General features: G+C 44.2%; 1 protein-coding gene across 3 annotated transcripts in view; it reads left to right on the forward strand.

Annotated features, from left to right (window-relative positions):
* Positions 1–23,619, forward strand: part of Mtcl1 (microtubule crosslinking factor 1) — a 115,463-nt gene that overhangs the window by 49,996 nt on the left and 41,848 nt on the right. For all 3 annotated transcript variants that reach the window (XM_028762226.1, XM_028762227.1, XM_028762228.1), the window contains 2 exons: positions 16,514–16,573; positions 21,705–23,009. In XM_028762226.1, the coding sequence (XP_028618059.1) occupies positions 16,514–16,573; positions 21,705–23,009 (1,365 nt within the window). The remainder of the gene's footprint in view (positions 1–16,513; positions 16,574–21,704; positions 23,010–23,619) is intronic.

Here is a 23,619-nt window from a genome sequence, read left to right on the forward strand (position 1 = left end):
TACCTTTCAAATTCTTAAAATAGACTACATCTGGATGAAATAGAGTAAATTTGGATGTAATTTTTTTTATTACAGTAAATATACACAACACACAAGTTGCCACTTTAACTTTTGTTGAGGGTATAATTCAGTGGCATAACTCTCGGTGTTAGGGCAGCCAGCACTACTATGTCCTGACCATCTTCGTCATCTCAGAGAGGTGTTCCTGCACCTCTTAAGCCATAGTTAGTTGACTCCCCTGGTCCATTACTGTCCAGTGGTGACGCTGTTATCTCCTCTGTCTCTGTGAATTTGTGTATCCCAGGTGTAGTATACTAATGGAATCATAAAGCATTTTTTTTATGTGTGTGTTTCTGTCTTGTTTATTTCACCTAGCATGATGCTTTCAAAGTTAATACACATATGAGAGTTGTTTTTCTTTTTTCTAACTAATAAACCACATTTTGGTTAACCATCCATCTTTTGACAGACACTTGGGTTATACTCACCATTTGGCTGTTGTGAACAGTGTGATTGGAACATTGGTGGATTATTATCTGAGTCCTCAATAAGCAGTGCTTTAAAGAGTTTCTATGGATTGAGATATTTAGGGAGAATGTATAAGGACACATTGGTGACTAGCAGAACGGGCACATGGCATTGGGTTGCACATTTCCCATAGGTGACAATATCTACATACCTGCAAGTGCTGTGCAGCACAGAACGTTTACCTCAGCCAGAGAAGTAGCCATATTGCAGGCGCATAGGCAACATAATAAGGAGATGGGGAACAGTGAATGTGTTGAGTTCAGAAGACTCGTGGCTGCTTAAAGGGTGAGAATAGGGGGTCGGTGAGTGCTCAGCCCTAAATAAGATATTTATAAAAGGGAGCAGAAAGAAGGCAAAAGCTAGAAGATAGGGAGGAAGGCTACAGAACACCATCTTCTGGGGATGACACAACCATTGTAGTTACTCAACAGCACTGAGGCCTTCACACAACTGCTCTGTCAACAGTCAGTCATGGATGGGGGCACTGTTTATGAGGCCCTACTCTCCCCTGATGAACTAGATAGATTCGTGGAGAGTAGAGTCAATGTATTCACTTGCAAACCCACTAGTGAGCCTATCAGACTCCAGTGGACAGCTCTAAACCCGTGGTCATATAGACAGCCCTGTTTAAACTCAGTGGATAATAAAACAAAACAGAAAGACATGAATATAGGAAAGATTTGTGGGAGGAAAGTAAGGTTTGAGAAGGGTTAGAAGGTGAGAAGAGAGGGTGGCAGTGAGAGTCATCACAGTGTACAATATACACATGTAAAATCACCAGTGGACAAACTTAATCAATAATAAAACTAAAGTAGATGGGAGAGTGCTGGGGAGATGGTCCTAAGGTTAAGAGAACTTGTGGTGTAAGCCCTAGGATCTGAGTTCAGATCCCCAGCACCCATGTAAAAGACTGGGTCTGACCACATGGGCCTGCAGCCCCAACACTGTAGGGAACAGAAACAAAGAGCATGTCTGGGCCATGCTGGCTGTCAGCCAAGCTACAGTTTCAGTGGGAGACTCTGTCTCAAGGGAATATAGTGGGGCATGATAAGGTAGGACATATGGCCCCTGCACGTACCTATGGGTACTCTCTTTCACCACCCCTCCCCTCTGTTAATAAAAGTAGCCATGTCATTGTGGCTTCCCAACCACCATGTTATTAAATACCCCAGGATTGATAGAAGAGAGACACACCAAGGTGATGCCCCTAGGGTAGGCGCTTTCTAGAAATAGTCTAGATGATCAAGTCTTCCTTTGGTTGTGAGAGAATTGAAGGAAGAAAGGATGATCCGTTACGGCTGGGAGGTGTACGAGGGGAGTGGTGAGGGAGAGGAATCCATGGCAACAGAAGACACCTGTCCTTGATATCCGAGAGTCTGTGTCTTAGTTAGGGTTTTACTGCTGTGAACAGACACCGTGACCAAGGCAACTCCTATAAGGATAACATTTAATTGTGGCTGGCTTACAGGTTCAGAGATTCAGTCCATTATCATCAAGGCAGGAACATGGTAGCATCCAGGCAGACATAGTACAGGAGGAGCTGAGAGTTCTACATCTTCATCTGAAGGTTGCTTGCAAAATACTCACTTCCTGGCAGCTAGGATGAGGATCTTAAAGCCCACGCCCATAGGGTCACAACTACTTTAACAAGGCCACATCTCCCAACAGTGTCACTCCCTGGGCCAAGCATCTACAAACCATCACAGTTGGCCTCCAGGGTCCATGACGACAGAAGACTTGTGTCCTTGAGATCGGAGAGTTGGCCCCCAGGGGCCCCAAAAGTGATGGATAGCTGAGTAGTGACAATGGTGGCCATGTGGAAAGAAGTGTCACCTACAAGTTACGGGAAGGCCCTGGATCTAGGCTCTACAGAGGCAACATGAGAAAATGGAGAATGGAAAGAGGCCCCTTAGCCTTCTGCATCACGCTTGTGTCCCTCTGCTTGTGTTTTGTTTTCTCTGTTCTTTTTCTTTCTTGTTGGTTTCATTCGTAATTGTTTTGTGGGTACAGAGAACATCTACCTGTTCTGTAGGTTGAAGGGACTTGCCAGCTACATACACAAAGACATCTGCTGTTCTAGTGTACTAGCTCACAGCTCTACTCATTCACGATTCCCTTATTTTGCACAAAACAGATGTTCCTGTCAAGTGAAGAGGCAGCCTCCTGAAGGAGGCTGGGCAGTTCCTGTCTAATTGCCTATTTGGGGGAAGAAAAAGGAGAAACCCGGAAATGATCAGGGGATCAGAAAGAAAGGAGCTAGTCAAAATGTCCAAGAGAGGCAAAGCCATGGGAGGGGTATCTTGGGTCAGATGCAAGGCAGGCTTGCTGAGGCTGTCTGACCCATGGGACTACCGTAGACCTGAATCCCTACCAAGCTTACTGGTTAGACAGTGTCAGTTTTGAAGAGGAAACTCTCCTCTCTGGTACTTCGGATCTGTGAGAGAGAGAGAACATTGTTGCAACTTGTGTGCTAGTTGTTTAACATATCCCATAAATTGTGTGTGAAATCATTGCTCCCATTAGCTCTCGTGTGTACTTAGCAACATCATGCAAAGCCTGACCTACTTACCTCTCTCAGTGATAGAAGCCATGCCTTCCTATTGTGGGAAAGTTTGACTGTTAAAATCTCTCCTGTGAGCATGAGCACACAGTAATAGATTCCCAACGAGACATTGTGTGAACTCTGAGGGACTGCTTGGACTCTGAATCCTCCAAAAAGAACATACAGATAGCCACAGAGTTGAAGTTTGTCCTCAAAGTATACATTCCTATGCAGAATGGAAACTGCTTTTCTGAACATTGGGTTTCTCCTAGAGAGAAGAAAGCTAGTGATTCATAGTAACTCTTTCTGTGCTTAAAAAAAAGAAAAAGAAAAAGCCTCTCAAGGCATGGCAGCCACCACTGCCAGTTGATTAGCTCTTAAAATTTTAACCAGGAAAAGGCATTCTTGCTTTTAACCTCAATTTTGCTCATTATGGCTGTCACCTATGAAGCACACTACCTCACTCATCCCTACAGGAACCCTTTCTCTCAGGCAGTTATGACTATTACTTGCTTGATTTTGTTTTTGAGACAGCCCTGGCTGGCCTGGAACTCACAGTGACACCCCTGCCTCTAGCTCCAGTGTGCTGGGATTAAAAACATTCACCACCACACTCAGAGCCAGTCATTGATGTAATTCCCAATTTTAAATAAGGAAGTTCCTGTCAAAGTGGTGTGGAACTCTTTGGGAAGGATTTGGAGGTGTGGCCTTCTCAGAGGAGGTGTGTCACTCAGTGTCAAAAGTCCTTGCTATTTCCCAGTTAGTTCCCTCTGGCTTGTGATTCTTGTTTCAAAATAGGAGCTATCAGCTACAGCTTCACCACCATACCTACTTTTTGGCCACCATGCTTCCTGCCATGATGACCAAAGGCTCTAAGCCTCTGAAACTGTAAGCCCTAGTAAACTCTTGTATAAGTTGCCTTGGTTACAGCCTCACCACAGCAGAGGAGGAACTGCCCATATATTTGATGCCACTTAGAAGCCTCCAAATAAGGCTGTTCAAAGAACAAGCATATCTGCTCCCCTGGAGACACACAGACATAGCTCAGGAGTGCCGAAACCCTGCATTTCAGCAGGAGTGCACACAGAACAGTGCCTGATAAGGCCTCTCTGTCCCTGTCTGTGTGGTTTCTGCCTTGTGAGTTGGTTCACCTTGCTGCAGCAAGGCACCAGCTGTTGTAGTTTGCTCAGTGCTGCCAGGTTGCTGGAAGGATGCTTCCCAGGCTCTGCTTCATTGTCACCGCATCAGAGACTGGTTCCTTGGGCTCCCTAAGTGGGGGTCTAGCAGATAACAGTGCCTTAAATCATGGCTCTCTTGATTAGCTGTTGAGGGGCAGCATTGGAAACATTTGGTCTGGCAACTGCCCATGCTTTTGAATTGTGACATATTCTTTCCTATAAATGTAATACTGTAGTAGCAAAAGTGTTCATGGTTTGGAGTGTCCGGCCACCTACCCAGCACATTCACTTAAAGAAAGGCACTCAGCCCTGGAGATAATCAAACTGCCTTCTTTGCTCCTCAGCACCTAGAGCTTGGGTGGTTTGTGTACCTTCACAGAACACCATTCCCAGTGCAACTCTTTCCTAGTCACTTTCCTCATGGAGGTGTGATCAAGACGGCTGAGGGCAAACAGGAGTCTCTTTCACAGCCCTTCTATCTGTCATGCCCCCTGCCCATCTGTAGCCCTTTCATGGCATCAGAGCTGCACAGTGGCCCCCAGTGACTTCTTACACATCCTCTTCCTCCCCTATAGCACAGTTACTGCCTTTCCCTAATTAAATCACTTGTAATACTCAGGACATGTGGAAGCAAAGGGAGAACAGAAAGCTTCCGGTCCCTAAGAATCATAAAACCATGGGCTAAGCTCTCCCCACCCCCACCCCTCACACATCATCTGGGGCGTGCCCTAGTAGATGCTTGGAAGAAAGGATCTAAGCAGCCACTGCCCTGGAGACAAGAATTGCTGGAGATCTGCCCTTAGAACTGGAATGGCTTTTCTGCACGGTGCCAGCGAGGCCAGCGTTTGAGCAGTGTGGTGGATGATTAATGGAGCCAGGCTGTGAGTCTAGATAACAGGGATCTTAGGGAGATTCGGGTCAGTAAGTCAGATGGGCATTATACTTGTTTGTCTAATAGGAGAGCCTCCAGTTAGGAAGCCCTGAGCCTGGGAAGGCAATCAGAGACTTGGAGTTCCATTTACTAGCCCCAAGTGTTCATTAGACCCTGTGTCGCCCTCTGTGTTGAGATGTACATGAGAAACCACACCCACACAGAGTGAGCTAATCTTGCCTGTTGAGGTTAATCCTCTTGTTTAATTTCCAGTTGGTTTCTGCATGGTATGAGGAGGCTCAGGACTCCTGTCTCACCCATCTGATAGGTGGGAAGACAAAGGCTTATTAATTAGGATGTTGAATGTTTGACTCCATTTAAAACAAAGGTCTTTCCTGATTTGAAAGAATAATATAGATCATCCTTGACCAAAGGTGCTTTGACTTAGAATTTATCAGCTTTGCAGTGTTGCAAAAATAGTGTGCATTGAGAAGAAGCTGTCCTCAGATTTCTGGGTCTTGGTCTTCTCCTGGGCCAGGGATATTTGATGGAGGGTACTATCGAGCTGGACTTGTCGCAGTCAGCTGCAGGCATGAGTGGAAGTTACCAGCACCCTTCATGTGCTGTTGCTGTGTTGTTTGGTAGGGAAAAAAAGGCATTTTTAAAAAGTAGAATATTTTCTATTTACAATGAGTATATCAGAATATAATCCAATTGTGCCTCAAAGAACATTTTTCTTTTCTTTTCTTTTTGAGACAGGGTTTCTCTGTATAGCCCTGACTGTCCTGGAACTCACTCTGTAGACCAGGCTGGCCTCGAACTCAGAAATTTGCCTGCCTCTGCCTCCCAAGTGCTGGGATTTAAGGCATGCGCCACCACTACCCGGCTCAAAGAACATCTTTTAACTTTGACTTTTTAATAGAATTTGTAAAAATCTGTAGTCATAATTTTATTACTCATTGACATATAGCAGTATGCATGTTAATTTGTAATTAATTTGTAAAAGATTTATTTTATTATTTTATGTGTATGAGTGTTTGGCTGAATGTACATCTGTGCACTGTGTGTGGGCCTTGTACTACACAGGTCAGAAAAGGACATCGGATACCCTGGCACTGTAGTTAATGATTGTTGTATGCAGCCATGTGGGTGCAAGGAATTGAACCTCAATCCTCTGGAAAAGCATCAGGTTCTCTTAATTGCTGAGCCAGCTGTCCAGAGCCCCTGTGTTGGCATTTTAAAGGTGTGTTTGTATCCAAGCCTTTTTTGAGACAGAATTTTTAATCCTATTAAGATTATATGTGGTTTTGATTCTACGTTATAAAAAGAGTAAGATTTTGTGAGAAATTTTCCATGCCTTTAAATGTTTTTAATAATTGTTTTTTTTTTTTAAAAAGATTTATTTATTTATTATATATGAATACACTGTAGCTGTCTTCAGACACACCAGAAGAGGGCATCAGGTCTCATTATAGATGGTTGTGAGCCACCATGTGGTTGCTGGGATTTGAACTCAGGACCTCTGGAAGTGCAGTCAGTGCTCTTAACCACTGAGCCATCTCTCCAGCCCTTAATAATTGTTTTAATGGCTGTGCAGCATTATGCTGTTTTCAGTGACACACACCTAATGTTCTCCTTCTATTTTATTGTGAACATCTGTAAACATTTGATAAGCTTAGCTTTGTAGTGAGCACCTTTATTCCCTCTCACATCATACATCGACATTTGGCACATTTGGTTTATCTTATCTGTTAATTTGCCCTCTTGCAACCTTTTTAAAATTAATTAATTAATTAATATCTCAAACATCCTTTTTTGCGGGGGCATTTGAAAGAAAATTGTAGACTTTCCCCCAAATACCCACTGTTCATTAGAGGTGTTTTCCTTTACTGAAATGCACAGGTCTTGGATTTTTTTACTCACAGAGTTTTGATAGGTGTAGAGGTCATGAGTGAGTATCACAATACTCCATTATCTAGTATGGCACTTTTGTGGTTAATATTGACTGTCACGGTCTCAGAGTAGAGATTCACCTTTGATATGTCCAATGGACAGATCTGTAGGAGCTATTCAGATTGGATTAGTCTCTGGCCATACCTATGATGGATTTTCTTGATTAGGATAAATGAATCGTGAAGACCTGCCCTGAAGGATGGTGGTGTCTCTCATGCCCACTGGCATGGTCCTAGACTGCAGAAACTAGCATAGCAGAGCTTTTCTGCTCTCTTTACTGGATACATTGTAGCTACAGTAACTTTCAGCTACTACAGGCCATGACTTCTGTACCATGCTGGAGCCAAAATAAACCCACTGTTTCCTTAAATTGCTTTTGCAAAGAATTTATATCACAGTAACAAAAGATCATTTAAAATGATACCGAGTCACACAGTGGTAGATCACTATAAAGTACTACCACATGTAGCTCACAACTTCATGTACATTTGTGTTTGTAAGTTAGTGAAAACAGTAAATGTTTCTATTCACAATGCATCTGAAGAGAATGAACCATGAAGATTCTCTGTAAAGCGTATGATGTTTTAATTATATTTGTTCATATAGGTTTTCAGCTCTGCTTTGTTTGACAATGAATTTTTCTTTTTATTTTACACAGCTAGGAATTAATTTGCATGGCTCTGGACTGGGTTATCTCCCTCTCATCAATCAGGGGGCACAGAGACAGATTGTTTTTGGTTTTGGTTTTCTTGAGATCAAGTCTTCTTATGTAGCCCAGGCTGGCCTATATCTATCTTGATTATCCTTCCTCTGCCTCTGCGAGTACCTGCAAGGGCCATCACACCCAGCTTCTCCCAGAGATAGAATGTGCTTAAAGATACAACTTTATCTTCAAGCAATTGGTGTGTTTTTCAACTTATCATCAACCAAGGGCCACTTATCCTTCCCCTGCTACAGGAATCAGTCGGGGCTTCTGAAATGCAAATTCTGCAGCACAGTGATGTGTGCTGACTTTGATGCCCATGTGAGTGGGCTCATCCAGAATTGGGATTATTACAGTTTAGGGGAGGATTCTTTGCTTTAGGTGAATCATCACTATGGCTTTATAATGACCATGATTTCTCATTTTTCTTCATGTATATTATAATTTACTGTCATTGTCTTCAGTTTATTTTATATTATTTGGTAGTACACATCAGAGTAATTTCCCAATAACTAGGTTTCAGGATACATATCTGTAGGTTCTGAGGTGAATTACTCAACCAGCTTGTAGCCTAGAGCAGTGGTGGGTCCTGTTCTTGAAGGCTGTATGTGTTCTGTCCTGTCATTCTGATCTCTGAGTTTACTGGGGAAAGTTGCATTTAGTAGCTTGGGTGTACTTACTGGGGCCTCTATCCATTCATGGGCCTTGTGGCCATGGGCTTTGTGGCTCTTGACAAGCCTTTGTCTGTTCCCTTTTACCTCTTCAGGTTTTCGTCACTGGGAATCGGCTTCTATTATTAAAATTTTCTTCAGCCCAATGTGTCTGTCTTAGTATAATTTTCCTCGTTGACTTTGTGGTATTTTTGACTGCTGGTGACAGTTTCCTGACTGACTTTTCCATATAAGGATGTGCACTGTCGGCAGCTCTCGGATCTTTCAGAAACCTCCAGAATGCCAACAAGTGTACCTCCTTAGCCATGCAGAAGGCGCCTGAGATCCGTGGCTTGCAGCCATTCCTAGAATAGTTCTTTGGGCTCTTTGGCTAAAGGAAGACAAGACACTTTGGGAATGAGAAAACTTGCCACTCAGAAGCTCAGGAAAAAGCAAAAACAAAAAACAAAAACCAGAAACTAGCCCAAATCTGGGAGATCAAGACTATGTGAGCCTTAAGGTTGCTCTAACAATCTGAGGACCATGACGAAGAACACAGAGTTCTAAGGCTGGTGTTCTGGTTTGACATCATAAGACTTTTCAATGCTGTAATCAGTGATTAATTCTCATTCTTCCCCTTCCTCTCTCTGTCTCTTCCTCTCTCTTATTCAGCTTTACTTGGTTAGTATGTAGCTGTAGCAAATGCCCAGGCTGGATAGATAGCACACACCATAGCTTCTTATACTGGGCTCACAACCCCATATCTTGCAGGGCCTGTGCTTGTTTATTTATTTTGCTGCTTCATGGCAGTCTTGGTGCAGAACACCTACCATGCATGTCCCTATGCACGACATCATGCCACCTGACATCAAAGGACGTATGCTACATTAGATACCTTGACTTGGGTTGTGTTAGGAATTTCATTGTTTTTATTGAAAATAAAAAAAAATTGGCTCTTGTAAAAACATAATGCCTTAGTTACAGAAGTCAAAAGATTTAGTGTTTTCTTACTGTTGTTCCCCAGCATATAACCTCATATAACTTTGGATTATATTGTATTACAATGTTTGATTTTTTTAAAGCTTGCTGTGTAAATTGCTGACTTAAGTTTTATAAAAAGAATTTGTTGTTGTTGAATTTGCTTTAGAATTAGGATAAAATTTTCAACTATTCTTGAAATGGCCATAAATATACTACTTAAAAAAATCCTACATATTCCTGCCAAGTAGTATTCTTAGCATTGACAATCATAAAATCAAAATATTGATTAACTATGAAAAATGTTGAAAGACATTTTACACCCTGCTGTGCCAAATACCCGCCAAGATGTCATTTATTATATAAAAATAAACAAGCACATGCACCTCATTAGTATGCAAATTTGCTTTAATCTTTAATAGATGGAAAAATTCTACATATAGCAGAATTGTTTTAGATAAATTTTTTATGATTTATTACCAGTGTTTGTTTTATATAGAATAGACATATTCTGTATAACTATGTTTGAAGTCACATGAAGATTTGTTAGGCACAGAGATAGCAGGAAGAGAAAGTGTTTAAGAAGCCTGCACTTAAACAATAGCTCACTATTTCGGTCAGTTGTGGAAGCCATGGAGTACAGGATCAGAGTGTTAGCGTGGTCAAGTTCTACCCAAGACTCCTTAGCAGATCACAGAAGCTTCCTCCTCAGGGACTCATTCAGCAGTACAGAGAGGAAGCACTGGTGTCTTTCTCTTAGGATGACATCAACCCATTATGGTGGCTTCAAACGAAAGACTTCATTAGGCATAATTATCTCCCAAAGACCATCTCTCCTCATACCATTGCATTGGGTCTTAGGGGCTTCAACATAAGAGCTGGGATGAACATTCAGTCTGTAAGATGTGTAAGAGAGGAGTTTAGCATGGTGCCCAACGTAAACTCCCAACAAAGTGTGTTTGGTGAGATCATCCTTTTGATAGGACCTAGCAGAGGGGACTTCTTCTGTACTGCAAGTATGACGTTTCCAATGTACAGAAAAGGGGGTTGTGTGTCTTGGGCCCCTGCGGTGTCACAGTCTTCCCAGGAACTGTTAGAGGGTCAGATGATGTGGTGGTTTGAATGAGAACTGTCCCAGTTTGGCTCCTCAGCTGTCGGTGCTGTTTGAGGAGGTTATGCAACCTTTGGGAGGTTGAGCCTTACTAGAGGAAGGACATGATTTTCTGTTCTTTCTGCTTCCTCTGTGTAACTGGAAAGGTAGCCAGCCAGCTTCCTGTTCAAACCAGCATGCCTATTTTTCCCACCATGGTGGACTCTAGACCTCTGGAACTGTAAGCCAAAATAAAATTCTTAAGTTGTTTTGGTCATGATATTTTGTCACGGCAACAGGGAAATAAGCAATACAAATGAAGAAGAGAAAAAAAAGGTGGCAACTTAGAGCCAGGGCACATTGGGTGAAGGGCAGCCTGGCTGGTCCCCGCCTTTTTCACGTCTCCTAGCACTGGAATGATAACTAATAGAATCAGTCTTTTTAACTGTATCCCTAAAAGGAGCAGCCACTTCTGTCACCTCTGTGATGGTTAGCTTTAATGATCAACTCAACATAACCTAGAATTGCATGAGAAAATCCTCAGTGAGAGATTGGCCACACTGGGTTGGTTGGCCTGTAAGAGAATGTCCTAATTAAATTAATTGATGCAGAATAACCCAGCCCAGTTTTAGTTGCAAGGCAGGGGAGACATTGAACTGAGCACCTACAAGCAAGTGATTGCCTTTCTCTCTTGACTGTGAGTGTTTGAGGTTCCTGCCTCGGCTTCCCCATAGTGATGATCTATAATCTGGAATTTTGAACTAAAGTGGACCCTTTCTTCTCTAAGTTTCTTTTTATCGGGGTATTTTTAACACAGCAGCAGAAATGAAACCAAAGCTGCCCCGTGTCTCAATCTGATGTTTCTGTGTGTGCCAAAAAATATTTTAAAATAAATAAATAAATAAAGCTTTCTAAATAATTAGAGTCTGCAGGGCTTCTGAAGCTATCAGCCTGCTTCTAAGTCCAGCTCCCCACACAGACTCAGCTTATAATGTCCTCATTTTTATTTTGCTAAAAATTCACATTTTAAGCATTAGCCTCCTTCTGAAACACTTCAGCAACCAGCCTTGTCAGTTCTTTTGAAATTTCTTGAAAGAAATTCTCTTAAATAGGAAGTCTTGATGATTGACATGAAAGTCCAAATAACTGAGCTGATAGGATGGCTCAGTGAGCAGAGCTGTCCGCTGTCAAGCCTCAAGTTCAGGTCCTGGGACCCATGTGGTGGGAAGAGAGAACTGACCTCCGCATGTGCTCCATGACAGGCACCCCCCCCAAATAATTAATTAATAAAGAAAGACCAACTAGTTGCCTGATTTAATATGCAGTAAGCACAAAACACAGAGGCCTGAGATGGATTCAGTTTGGATTCAAAACCTTGCTTTTTTCAGTAGGAATGTAAAATTGATTTGCTGGCCAGTAACCAGACTGAAAGGTGCATTCAAGTTCCCAGCCTTGCCTTCCACTTAGTTTATTCTACATTTGCCCTTTCTCTTCATTGTTCTGAGAAGACACTCGGATAGCTGAGTCATGCCCAGGAATAAGCTGACCCCCCTACTCCCAGGCTCCCCTTAGTAGAGTCCCCTGGCACTCCATATTGGACCAGACTCAAGAGGAGACCTTTGCTGAGAACAATTATCACTCACTATGGCTTGCATCTCTGCCTTTAAACCTGCAGTAATAGTGAAGTACTTGGCCAGTTTCTTCCATCCTTGGGACTTCACATGTATAAGTAATACCTGATGGACCAGGCTCATAAAAACAGTATCAGCTTGTGGGGCGAGACGCAGAAAATTGGTGAATATTTGGTACTGCAAACTTGCATAGGAGGTCAGAGACAATCCCTAATCCCCCTTTCCTGTCATTTTTCAAATGTACATTTTAACTTCTTAACCTTTTCTCTTTATTTATTTGAGTACTGGTCTGTAACCCAGGGCCTTACACACACTGAGCACATGTACCGGCTTGTAGTACCCTCAGCCTTTTGTCATTTTAAAGATGATGACATACGTTGTAGATAATGTGGGGACTGAAAAGCCATCAAAGGTGACAGCTCATGATTTTGTCACCTCAGAATGTTCAGCACCATCAAGATGTTTGTATTCCTTCAACCGGCTTTCCTGGATTACCCCTGCAATGCACCAATGTTTATAATTTCATCCTATGGAGACATTGTTCCATGATGTGCGTCTCCTTTTGACACATTGTGAGCATTTTCCTGCATCCTTCCATATTATTCAAAAGTATCAATGTATCGGATGACTGGTTAACAGCCTATATTGTATGCCGGTGGATTTTAGATACTCTAACAAAACTGAAAGAAAAGTGATTGAGATGACATGTACCCTAGCTTGCTTAGCTTACTTGTTGTTCCCCTTGGCTATGTGCATCTCAAGACATCTTTCTGTGCACACCTAACATGCACAGGAAAAAGCAAAGCAAGGAGACCAGAGGCATCTCCACGGCTCTTCTAATTTACTTAGAATACACGTTGGATGTGCAGACATTTTGTCTGTATACCTCAGCATCTGTTCTCAGGGGCTATCCCCAGAGGTGAAAGATTGTGTCAGAACATCTCCCTGAAGTTAGAGCCCAGCCTCCTACCTCCATTTTCTTCATGGACATACCTCTCTTGGTAGGTAGGTAGGTCCTAACACCAGGTTCCCTGCTTATGTTGAATCTGTAAGAATCCAAGCAGGAAACCGCAAAACAAATAAAACACAACCCTTTGTTTTAACTGTGTGTCATGTTTTTCTGAAGTGGAGTTACAGATGGTTGTGAACCCCCATATGGGTGCTGGAAATCAGACCTTGGTTCTCCCGAAGAGCAGACAGTGCTCTTAGCTGCTGAGCCAGCACTCCAGCCCCCCACTTTTTTTTTAATGCTTCTTTTACCTGGGAACTTTTATATGTTATTCTAGAAACTTATACCCTCTAGCCCACTCTTTCCTCATTGGGTTAAAATGTTGCCTGTGTAGATTACTAAACTCCTATTCCCTCAAATGCTGTTTCTAAGCTTTCTGTTTTGTTTCACTAACTATAAGCTTGTTGCAGCACCCACCCATTATGTTACATTTCTATACTGCCACTGTTCTTCTCAATGTGTCCCTACCTGTTTTCACCAATTTGCTGCTCCTGATTTAGCAGTTCCCTGCCAAAGGCTGGAGGTAGATGCTTTAAGCTTTGCAGGTGACCATAGTTTGCTATGAGAGCTTAGCTCTGCCTCTGCCCTGCAAAGCATCCAGACAGGAATGGAGGCAGGATCTGCATAGCACATTTGTAAATCGGGAAGCTTGCTTCAGCTTCATGGCTCTAGTGTGCTGACCCCGTTCTAGATGAATTCTAGAGTCACTTTAAGTCCTTATAAATTCTGACTACGTTCAAACACACATACACATGTACATCGTGTAGTGTACACACAGATACATTTCATATTATTTTTGTACGTATTACATAGTAAAGGGAGAGGGATTTGGACAAAATGACATTGTCTTCATAAAGGAAGGTAGTGTCTCTATAGCATAAAGTCTTCCCACTGGCTAGCATCCATCATTACTGTTTGTTGATCACCAGTGTTTCATGTGTGCCCTCCTGTGCCTCTGCAGATTCCTGGTGAACATTAAGCATTGTAGTGGCTTCTGCTCTAGTTGCCTTTATAAATCTAATCTTTTCCAGCAGGCTTATGACTCTCAGCCTGGTCTATGGTTTGTTAGATCACAGATCTTGAAGGGCCCAGCCATGTGCTCCCTGTTCCCAGTAGGCCTCACCCGGCTAACCCAACCTCCAGCACCCAATGATCTTGCAAGTTAAGAATCTTCACCTCTGCCTCTGCCTTTCATTTCGTGTCCCTGTGTTTCATTTTCTTGAAGCACACATGGCATCTGCGCTGTTATTAGAAGACCAAGACATGCCACAAGAGATGGCAGGACCTGGGGGCGTATTTCATCACTGCTGTCGGCCTGCAGTTATGTTGACTGTGTTAAGCTGAGGGACTGGGAACCCTCTATGCTGTTCTTTTGTAATTCTCCAAGAAAGAATTGCCAGAAGCTGTGGTTTCAGTCTTCTCATTGAAATAAACCCACCCTTGGCTGCAGGGTCAAGATGAAAACCTTGGAAAGCCTACGAACTATGGAGAAACAAGTCCCAGCCCTAAGACAGGCTTCCTTGTACCTGCTGCTGGATGCCCGTTTATTTTGTAGTTTAACCCTGCCTTTTCTAAAATCTTGTAAAGGAAATGAAGCCAATTGTAGCTGGCATTTGGAGAACATGCCTCAGCCCCTTGGCTAGCCTTCCTAATGCCTTTGCTAGGCTCAGTTACTTGTTTAACCCCTAGGTCTCCAGCCTTCTAGAGGCCAAGAGATAGCTAGACTTAGATATTTGCAAGGGGGTAGGGTGTGCTTCAAGACAGAGTTTCTATGTGTAACAGCCCTCTGTCTACTGGAACTTGCTTTACAGACTAGGCTGGCCTTGAACTCACAGAGATCTGCCTGCCTCTGCCCCTCAAGTGCTGGGATTAACAGCATGGACCACCATGCCCAGCTTTAGACTTAAAACTTTTTAAACTAAAATCTCTACGGTAAGCACAAGACCTGGCATTCAGAGAGGGAGGCACTTCAAGTAGGATCTGTATTGAGTTAATGAACTCAGAGGGTTTCCTAAGCTGACCTGAGTGACAGTCACAGGAGTCTCTCCCAGATTACAGTGATGCTGGAACAAAGGGACAGAGCAGCAGAAGGACAAAGGCTCACCTCTAGACAGGCCAGGAGGACCCAGGAGGGCACAGCACTATCACCTGTCACAGTCTGAGCTGAGCCAGGAAGGGAAGAGGGGAGGTATCAAGAGAATCTAATGGTCCAAGGGAATGCAGATGCTAGCTAACTGGGCTTTCCACTCCTACCCCATATCCCCCTAGTTGCTCACTAAAATTATTAATAGAATTTCCTCAGACCATGAGGCTCTAAATCCTTTCCAGTTCCCCCAGGATGCTGCTCTTCCTCCAGATTATTCTGTCCCCTTTCATGCCTTATTTTAGCAAGGACAATCTCCGCATTCTGTTCGTCTGTTACAGGTACCCCTGGTTCTCAGTTATACTTATGTCTGTGTTTCATACAGGCACACAGTTTGCTGTATAAAGCAGGCAAGTCTTCTGAAATGTCATGAACTGACCCAGATGGCATGCATTTACTGGGGTTCCACATCCACACAACCAACCACACATTGAAAATATTTGGAAAAAAAAATTGAATGTGTAGATCAAATTAGCCTGTTTTCTTATCTCCACCCAAACAATATAGTGTGATATTGATTATGATATTTACAGAATATTAGGTGTTATAAGTAATCTAGAGAAGATTCAAAGTATATGCAAAGATATTCATAGGTTATAAGCAAACACTACAGCACTATATCAAGGTATTTAAGCATCCATGGAGGATGCTTTGGTATCAGCAGGATCCAGAAAGAGGTCTCATCTAGAGACTGAGAGGTAACTGTGGAATCTAGGCAGGCACATAGTCTAGTGAGGTACTTGGCCAAAGCCACTTTATAAGAATAAATTGGGAATGTTATGAGACCCTAAAGATGTTGCTTTTAATGGTGTTAGGTCTTCAATAATACTCAACCTATATTGTTTTCTCTGTAAATAAGAGCCTGCCACTTTTTAATCTGACCATTCAGAATTCAAGAATTAATTTTGATAGTAACTAAAAAAAGTGTAATTGGGGGATAAACCAACTCTAGAACTACTTTCTTTCTGAAACTTCCTGTGTTTGTCTTCTTGTCTTCTCTTTACTATTGGTTCATTCATCCAAGCACTAAATAGAGTAACTGAAGAATGCACCCACAGAAAGAGTAATTAGAATATAGAGTACTTTAGTATTCAGTACATATAACCTTATTTAAATGTTGACTGAGCTGATCTTTGTTTTCTCTTTAGAGTCAAGAAGTAGCTCCAACCAGTAGGAACAAGTGCCAGGTGTCATGTGTAACCTCTTAGTAACAAAGTATCACTTGGATCTTTTTCAGAGTTCTCTGAAGAGAAGAGGCAGCCGGGAACTGTACAAAGAGAAGAAACTTGTTAACCAGGTAAGCCGAGGATTTCATCCTAACAAGAAGCCCTCCCCACTTGAATTTTCTTTGCCTTTAAGACACTAAAAGAAGCATCACCCACCAGCACATTGGGATTCACTCACACCTTCACAGGGCGAACATTTTCTTACCACTTCCACATCTCCATCCTTTTGTATCTTCTTGCTCTGATAACCTGCTAGCGCTTTAGGAAGGAAAACAAACTGGCTTTGTGTGGAAATGAAGTAGGTATAGTTCAGGGTTCTGGCAGCTCTCAATTGCCAGAAAGTGTTGTGGCCATCACAGTCATTCACGTAGTGAAATAATACAGCCACTGGATGGTTGGGTCATTTATATACCATTGTTTTGTGAATGTGTGTGCTTTAAATGTATAGCTGCCTTTCTGGATTTCTTTTCTCTTTTTTTTTTTTTTAAGGTTTATTTATTATATATGAATACACTGTAGCTGTCTTCAGACACACCAGAAGAGGGCATCAGATCTCATTACAGATGGTTGTGAGCCACCATGTGGTTGCTGGGATTTGAACTCAGGACCTCTGGAAGTGCAGTCAATGCTCTTAACCACTGAGCCATCTCTCCAGCCCTTCTTTTCTCTTTTTAAGATTGCTTTGAGTATTAGGTGTTTAAAAAGTATGAAGGTGTTATTACTATATAGTTTCAGCAGACTCTTAAATAGCAAAAGGTAGGGACAGGGGACTAAGAGGGCATCTAGGGCCTTGTATGCACCCTACCCCTGGAAACTCCCTCTTTGTGATGCCCCTGTGCATTAGTTACTTTTCTATTGCTATGGTAAGAATACTATGGCCAAGGCAACCTACAGAAGGAAGAAGTTTTTGGGCTTACGGATTGAGAAGGGTAAGAATGTGTCAACATCAAGGTAGGAAAACACCGCACCAGGCAGCCAGGCTGCTGGAGCAGTAAGCTCAGAGCTCACATCTTGAACTGAAGGCAGGAAGTAGAGAGATCAAACTTGGGGTGACCAGAGGCCTTTCAGTCTCAAAGCCCTCCCCCAGTGAGGCACACCCTCCAGCAAGGCCACATCTCCTAAGCTTCACCAGGCAGTGTCACCATGTAGGGATCAAGTGTTCAAATGCTGGAGACTATGGGGAGTATCTTATTCAAACTACCATACCTTGGTTCCTGTGTCCTCTAGAAATTTAGTGTTGTTCAAAACTCAGCAAAAGACGAATTCCCCTCAATTCTTATTGCAGAATCCATTGATCACAGGGAAATTAAAGGCATCCCACTGCTGGGGGTTTCAAATATCCTGAGTTTAGAATATGTTTCTAGTTTTCCCTGTCTCTGGCCCAGCAGAGAGCTTTTTCCTCAAAGTGCAATTACTGACTGATGAGTAGGTTGGGTATAACGTCCCAGGCACATGAACTGTAGCCTCTTGTGTGCACGAAGGCAATCCATGCTGTATGGAGTTGCCCCATGGAGCCTGCAGGGTGATTGAGAAAGGAGTTTCTATTCAGCAGAATGGTGGAGTGGAACGTCCTGGGAACTGCAGGTCGGCCACCAAAACCCAAAGGAAGCTGGCACCGAGGCGCAAGGTAGGCACATGGGCAGTTGGCTGCTGGGGTGCTGGTTAGGTGGCAGACTTGCAAGCCAAAGAATATATACCAGCAGCGATATATTTTTGTTGCTTGACAAGCCTTTCCAGCTGTTGGTGATGGTGCTGGTCCCTGTGTGTCTGATCCTTGCTATGCTTGGTTTTTCTGCCCATAGTTGGAGTTGTTTGCCTTGGAAAGATAAGTTCCATTTTGTGCTTCCCTTGGCTCCTGAAACTTGAGCTTGATACTCCCAAGTTTAGGATTTAACCTAGACCCCTATTCTAGAATCTTGGGAGAGTTTTCTAGAAGTCTTTGGTTTCAAGTTCATAACAGCTGCCAGCTGTGTGAGCCGAACTTGTCTCATTAGGATAGAGTCTTCCTCAGAACAGGCTGACCTCAGCTTCCCTTGGGTAGAGGCACCATTTTCTCTCATGGACCTCACAGAGTAGTGGGACCTGCTTCAGCTGCAGTGACATCAGGGAGTGAGACCAACTTCTTCACTTACTTTCTTCATTTACTAGGTTTGAAGGTTCTCAAGTCTCTTCTTCCTTCTCCCTGTGCCCTTCGCTGCTCTAGTCTGGTGGCAGGCTCTGTAGTGTGCATGGTGTTGGTAGAAATGGCAGCATGTTGTATCACGCATCAGAGTGCCTGCTTTTTGGATAGTTTTTCTCTTCAAGGAAAAGAAGACTGGAGAATGATGGATCTTCAGGTGACCTGCAGACTGGACACTCTTTGGGCTAATTGTAACATTGATGCTATTGCTGTCCTTGGTCGAGCTTAAGGGGAGAATGGTGCTGGAGATGATTCGTAGGAGGTGGTGGATGGAGGAAGTATGAGGGTCAGGTTTTTCCTGAAGTCAGGATGACTGCAGGGTTCTGTGGGATGCTCTGCTTGTATAAGCAGGTGAAGACAAACACTGGGGAGCTTTGGAGTCTCAGACCTTTCACAGACTACTCCTTCCCCAGTCACTTTTCACCTTGGTTCCAGGAAATATTGCTGAGAGTCCCCATCCATGCTCCTGTTTCATGACAATTGCTTCCAGAGCTGGGTAGGATCCTCTCCAGCCCTTGATGGTACCAAGGCCTCACATGGATTACAGGAGATGGCCCTACACTTTTTTGGTCTAGCCCTCTTGAGTCCCAGGCTAGAGGTGGCTGAGGATGGGTATCTGGTTGAAAGATACTCCTGTCATTAGTAGCTGTTGAAGAATTCATCTGCCTCAAAGGTAGTAATTTAGGCAATTTTGGTGACACACTGGTCACCCAGGTAAAGATAGACTGAAGCTTTTATCCCAGTTCCTGAATTTAACTCTGAAGTGAATGCAGTTATAGAAAGTATTTACACTGTCTTCATTGATAAGTATTGTAGCTTCCTACAAACTTCATGTAAACAGCAGACAGTTGTCAGTGTATGTGGATTCTGTGGATATCTTTGTCTAACAGGAAGCTGGGACATGATTTTTATTGTATTACTTTAGAATGTTCAGAGAAATCAGGGCTATTTGAAAATATATGCCAATTGCTGCTACTCAGCAGATGTTCAGTAGACACTGAATGAATGAATGAATGAATGAGCAGGTATGTGCACTCATTAGTGTCAGGATCAGGCGCACTGTGTGTCCTTACAACTTTTGCATGAAATCCTGAGAAAGGAATTACAACCACACAATCTATGAACCCACTTTGCTAGTGGTTAAGAGTAGAGTAACTAGGCATGGTGGCACATGCCTTGAATCCCAGCACTCAAGAGACAGAGGCGGGTGATTTCTGTGAGTTCAAGGACAGCTTGGTCTACAGAGCGAGTTCTAAGACAGTCAGGGCTACACAAAGAAACCCTGTCTCCAAAACCAAAACAAGAGAAGAAATAGGTTTAGTAGACTTACTTAAGGTTAGTCATGGAACACCCCCTCCCTTTTTTTTTTTTTTTGTCTGCCTAACCAAAACCAAATCCTTCGTGTGAAAATGTTCAGAACTTGAAGACTACGATGTGTAGATCGCTGTCCATAGTACACAAAGGGTGTGTGTTGGGGACAGGTATGGGAGAGCACCACACATAGGGTACACGAGGCCCCAGGGGACACTCTGCACATCATACTTTCTGCAGTTTGGTTGTAGATTCCTTCAGTTGTCTGGGTCACTCAGTTCTCCTTCCATGAGTCTGTCTGTTGTCAGGGAGAAGCAGACAAGACACCAAGGAAGCCAGATGGTTTTGCACTGTCAGGATGTGGCAGAGAGTAGCTGCAGTTCTCTGAGCTCCAGAATTTTATAGAACCTCCTGGACAGCGGGAACATAGTCAGCCATGCACAGAAGGCTGACTTGTTCCACCATGTGGTTGACAGCCTGCGAAGCAGCAGTTCAGCAAGTGTCAGAGCAGGTGTCAACACACTCTCCATGTGATGGAGGGTAGGAGGCTTTGTTGACCTCAGTCCTGCTCTCATCAGTCTAACAGGACTGCTTTGAGAAGTTCATTCTCATATGTTCTGAACACAAAGAATACAACAATTCCTTAAGCCAAGATAGTATAGATTACTTCAAGGCCCGGGACCCAGGCTGAAAAGGTGGTTGACTTTCCTTGTCTGCCGGGTAGTACTCTGGATTCCCTGGGATTCTGTTGAGAGCTACTTCTCAGATTTTCAAACACTTAGCTTCTTTCTCTGGTCTCTGCTTCATTTCCTGCTGTGTCACGGCAACCAAAACAGAGGACCAGAACAAAAGGCTCCAAAGTGGCTCTTGCATGGCAAGGAGCCCAGATGTCTTTGCTTGTACTAGCTTAGATGTCCTCTATGTCAGTGTGTGTTCTCAACTTGGAAAGCTCTGTGATGCCCACCATGGCATCTCATGTCATTTTGGGAGCCTTGAGGAAGGAGATATGCCAAGAGGAAAGATGAATTACTCCATCTCATGTACCTCAGCTACTCGGTGGAAAAGCTAGGCTCCAACTTAAGAGTTATTCAACTTCACTGTCCTGGTGGAACCTTCTGGATTATCAGACATGTAAGGGACATTTACAGTGGCCACAGGGTAGATGTAGTTTCTGAATCCTGTTAGTTTTACCACCAGATCTTGATGAAGAATTTTGGTAACTTCCTCAGAGTGCTGATGATGAATCAGGCTGGATCTGCAAAGTCACCATGGGCGGCCATGTTGCCGATGAATCTTAGACTTCATTTAACTTTCTCCTTCTTAATTCTTCTTTATTTATAACTTGTGTGTTGATTTCTGTGTTGCATGATCTTCCCCAAAACTGACTATTAAGCTTCTTGACAAAGCAACAAACTATGGGTCATTTCAAGGTTCCATCTGCAAAGACTTTGAGGCTCACTGCTGCTCTGCCATGGCTTCTCTCTTTCTATAAGCCAACAGCACCAACAGGATGTGTTCACGTGCATGTGCGTGTGTGCATGTATGTATATGTGTGTATGTGTGTTTGCGCATATGTGTGTGTGTGTGTGTGTGCGCGCGCGCGCGCGCGTGTGCGTGTGTGCGTGCGTGTTAAGGGTGAGGTGTGAGGGGACCATAAAAAGCACACTTGATATTTTCAGATAACCCTCCCTCGGGCTATTCTTGCCTGGCAGGATGACAGTGCGGATTTGAAGTGTCAGCTTCAGTTTGCCAAAGAGGAAGCTTCCCTGATGCGCAAAAAGATGGCCAAGTTGGGGCGGGAGAAGGACGAGTTGGAACAGGAATTGCAGAAGTATAAGTCCCTCTATGGTGATGTGGATAGTCCCCTCCCAACAGGGGAGGCTGGAGGTCCCCCCAGCACCAGGGAGGCAGAGCTGAAGCTGAGGCTGAAGTTGGTGGAGGAGGAAGCCAGCATCTTGGGCCGGAAGATCGTGGAACTGGAGGTGGAAAACCGTGGCCTCAAAGCAGAGATGGAGGACATACGGGTTCAGCATGAGCGAGAGGGAACAGGCAGGGACCACGTGCCAAGCATCCCTACCTCACCCTTCGGAGACTCAATGGAGTCCTCCACAGAGCTCCGCCGGCACCTACAATTTGTGGAAGAAGAGGCTGAGCTGCTTAGGAGATCCATATCAGAGATTGAAGACCATAATCGGCAGTTGACCCACGAGCTGAGCAAGTTCAAGTTTGAGCCTCACCAGGAGTCAGGGTGGCTTGGGGATGGTGTATCTAAGGGCCCTGGGGCCAGTGTTCCCCTGCAGGAGGAGCTGAAGTCAGCCAGGCTACAGATCGATGAGCTGAGTGGGAAGGTACTGAAGCTGCAATGTGAGAACCGGCTGTTGCTGTCCAATGCCCAGCGGTGCGACCTTGCTGCGCATCTGGGGCTACGTGCTCCGAGCCCCCGAGACAGTGACGCAGAGAGTGACACGGGCAAGAAAGAGAGCGATGGGGAGGAGGGCCGCCTTTCCCAGCCAAAGCGAGAAGGCCCTGTGGGTGGGGAGAGTGACTCGGAGGACATGTTCGAAAAGACCTCAGGCTTTGGAAGTGGAAAGCCTTCAGAGGCGAGTGAGCCATGTCCGTCAGAACTCCTAAGGGTCCGGGAGGACACCGAGTGCCTGGTGACCATAAAGCTGGAGGCCCAGCGGCTTGAGCGGACTGTGGAGCGCCTCATCTCTGACACAGATGGCTTCATCCATGACTCAGACCTGCGGGGCAATGGATCAGCCTCACCTGGAGTCCAAGGTGAAGGTGAGGGCAAAAGCCCGAATGAGCCCCATTTGTTGGAGACCATCAATGTGAGGATGAAGGCTTTCAGGAAAGAACTGCAGGCCTTCCTGGAGCAGATGTCCCGGATTGTGGATGGTCTCTCGCCCTTATCCCACCTCACAGAGTCATCCAGCTTCCTCTCCACTGTGACTTCTGTGTCCCGAGACTCCCCCATCGGGACCCTGGGGAAGGAGCTGGGCCCAGACTTGCAGGTAAGGGGGCTCCCAACTTTGCCTCCCTGCTCCGTCTCGTTCTTCTTCCTCCTCTTCGCTGGCATTGCTGCTCTAGGGCTCGCACTGCTTACGGCTGCTTGGTTTTAAGTTCAGACCTGCATTGTACTAAAGCCTCAGCGTCAACTAAATCCTTTCTCTCCGTTGGTTTCTTTCTTTTTTTTTTTCTAAAAAATTTTTGTTTTATAAGTTCGTTTTTTATTTTCTTGTTCCTTCCCCCGTTCTCCTCTACCTTAATTGCACCACTATTCGTGGTTTAGAGGGTCTTTCACGACGAGGCCACGCCCTGTGGAGGCACGCCCTGTGGAGGCGCTAGGGACCGATGCAGCTTTCTGTTGCTCCTCTTTTGGTGTCTCAACCAACCAGCCACCCTGACGAAGAAGCTATGAGGAGGAGTTTCAGACAAAATACCGACTCCCATCACAGTCAGGAAGGACACTTAGACTCAGTAACAAGCGCCCGACTCCCTCTGGTTTATCACCAGAGGGACAAGTACAGTTCTGAGAAGTCTCAGGCATCCCAGGTCCACCACTCCCTCTGGAAGATAATCCAGGATGAGGGAGAGGAGCCAGTTCTGAGGAGGCTGGTTTTG

Source organism: Grammomys surdaster, unplaced genomic scaffold (genome assembly GCF_004785775.1).
Source record: "Grammomys surdaster isolate TR1022 unplaced genomic scaffold, NIH_TR_1.0 132, whole genome shotgun sequence".
NCBI classification, from domain to species: domain Eukaryota; kingdom Metazoa; phylum Chordata; class Mammalia; order Rodentia; family Muridae; genus Grammomys; species Grammomys surdaster.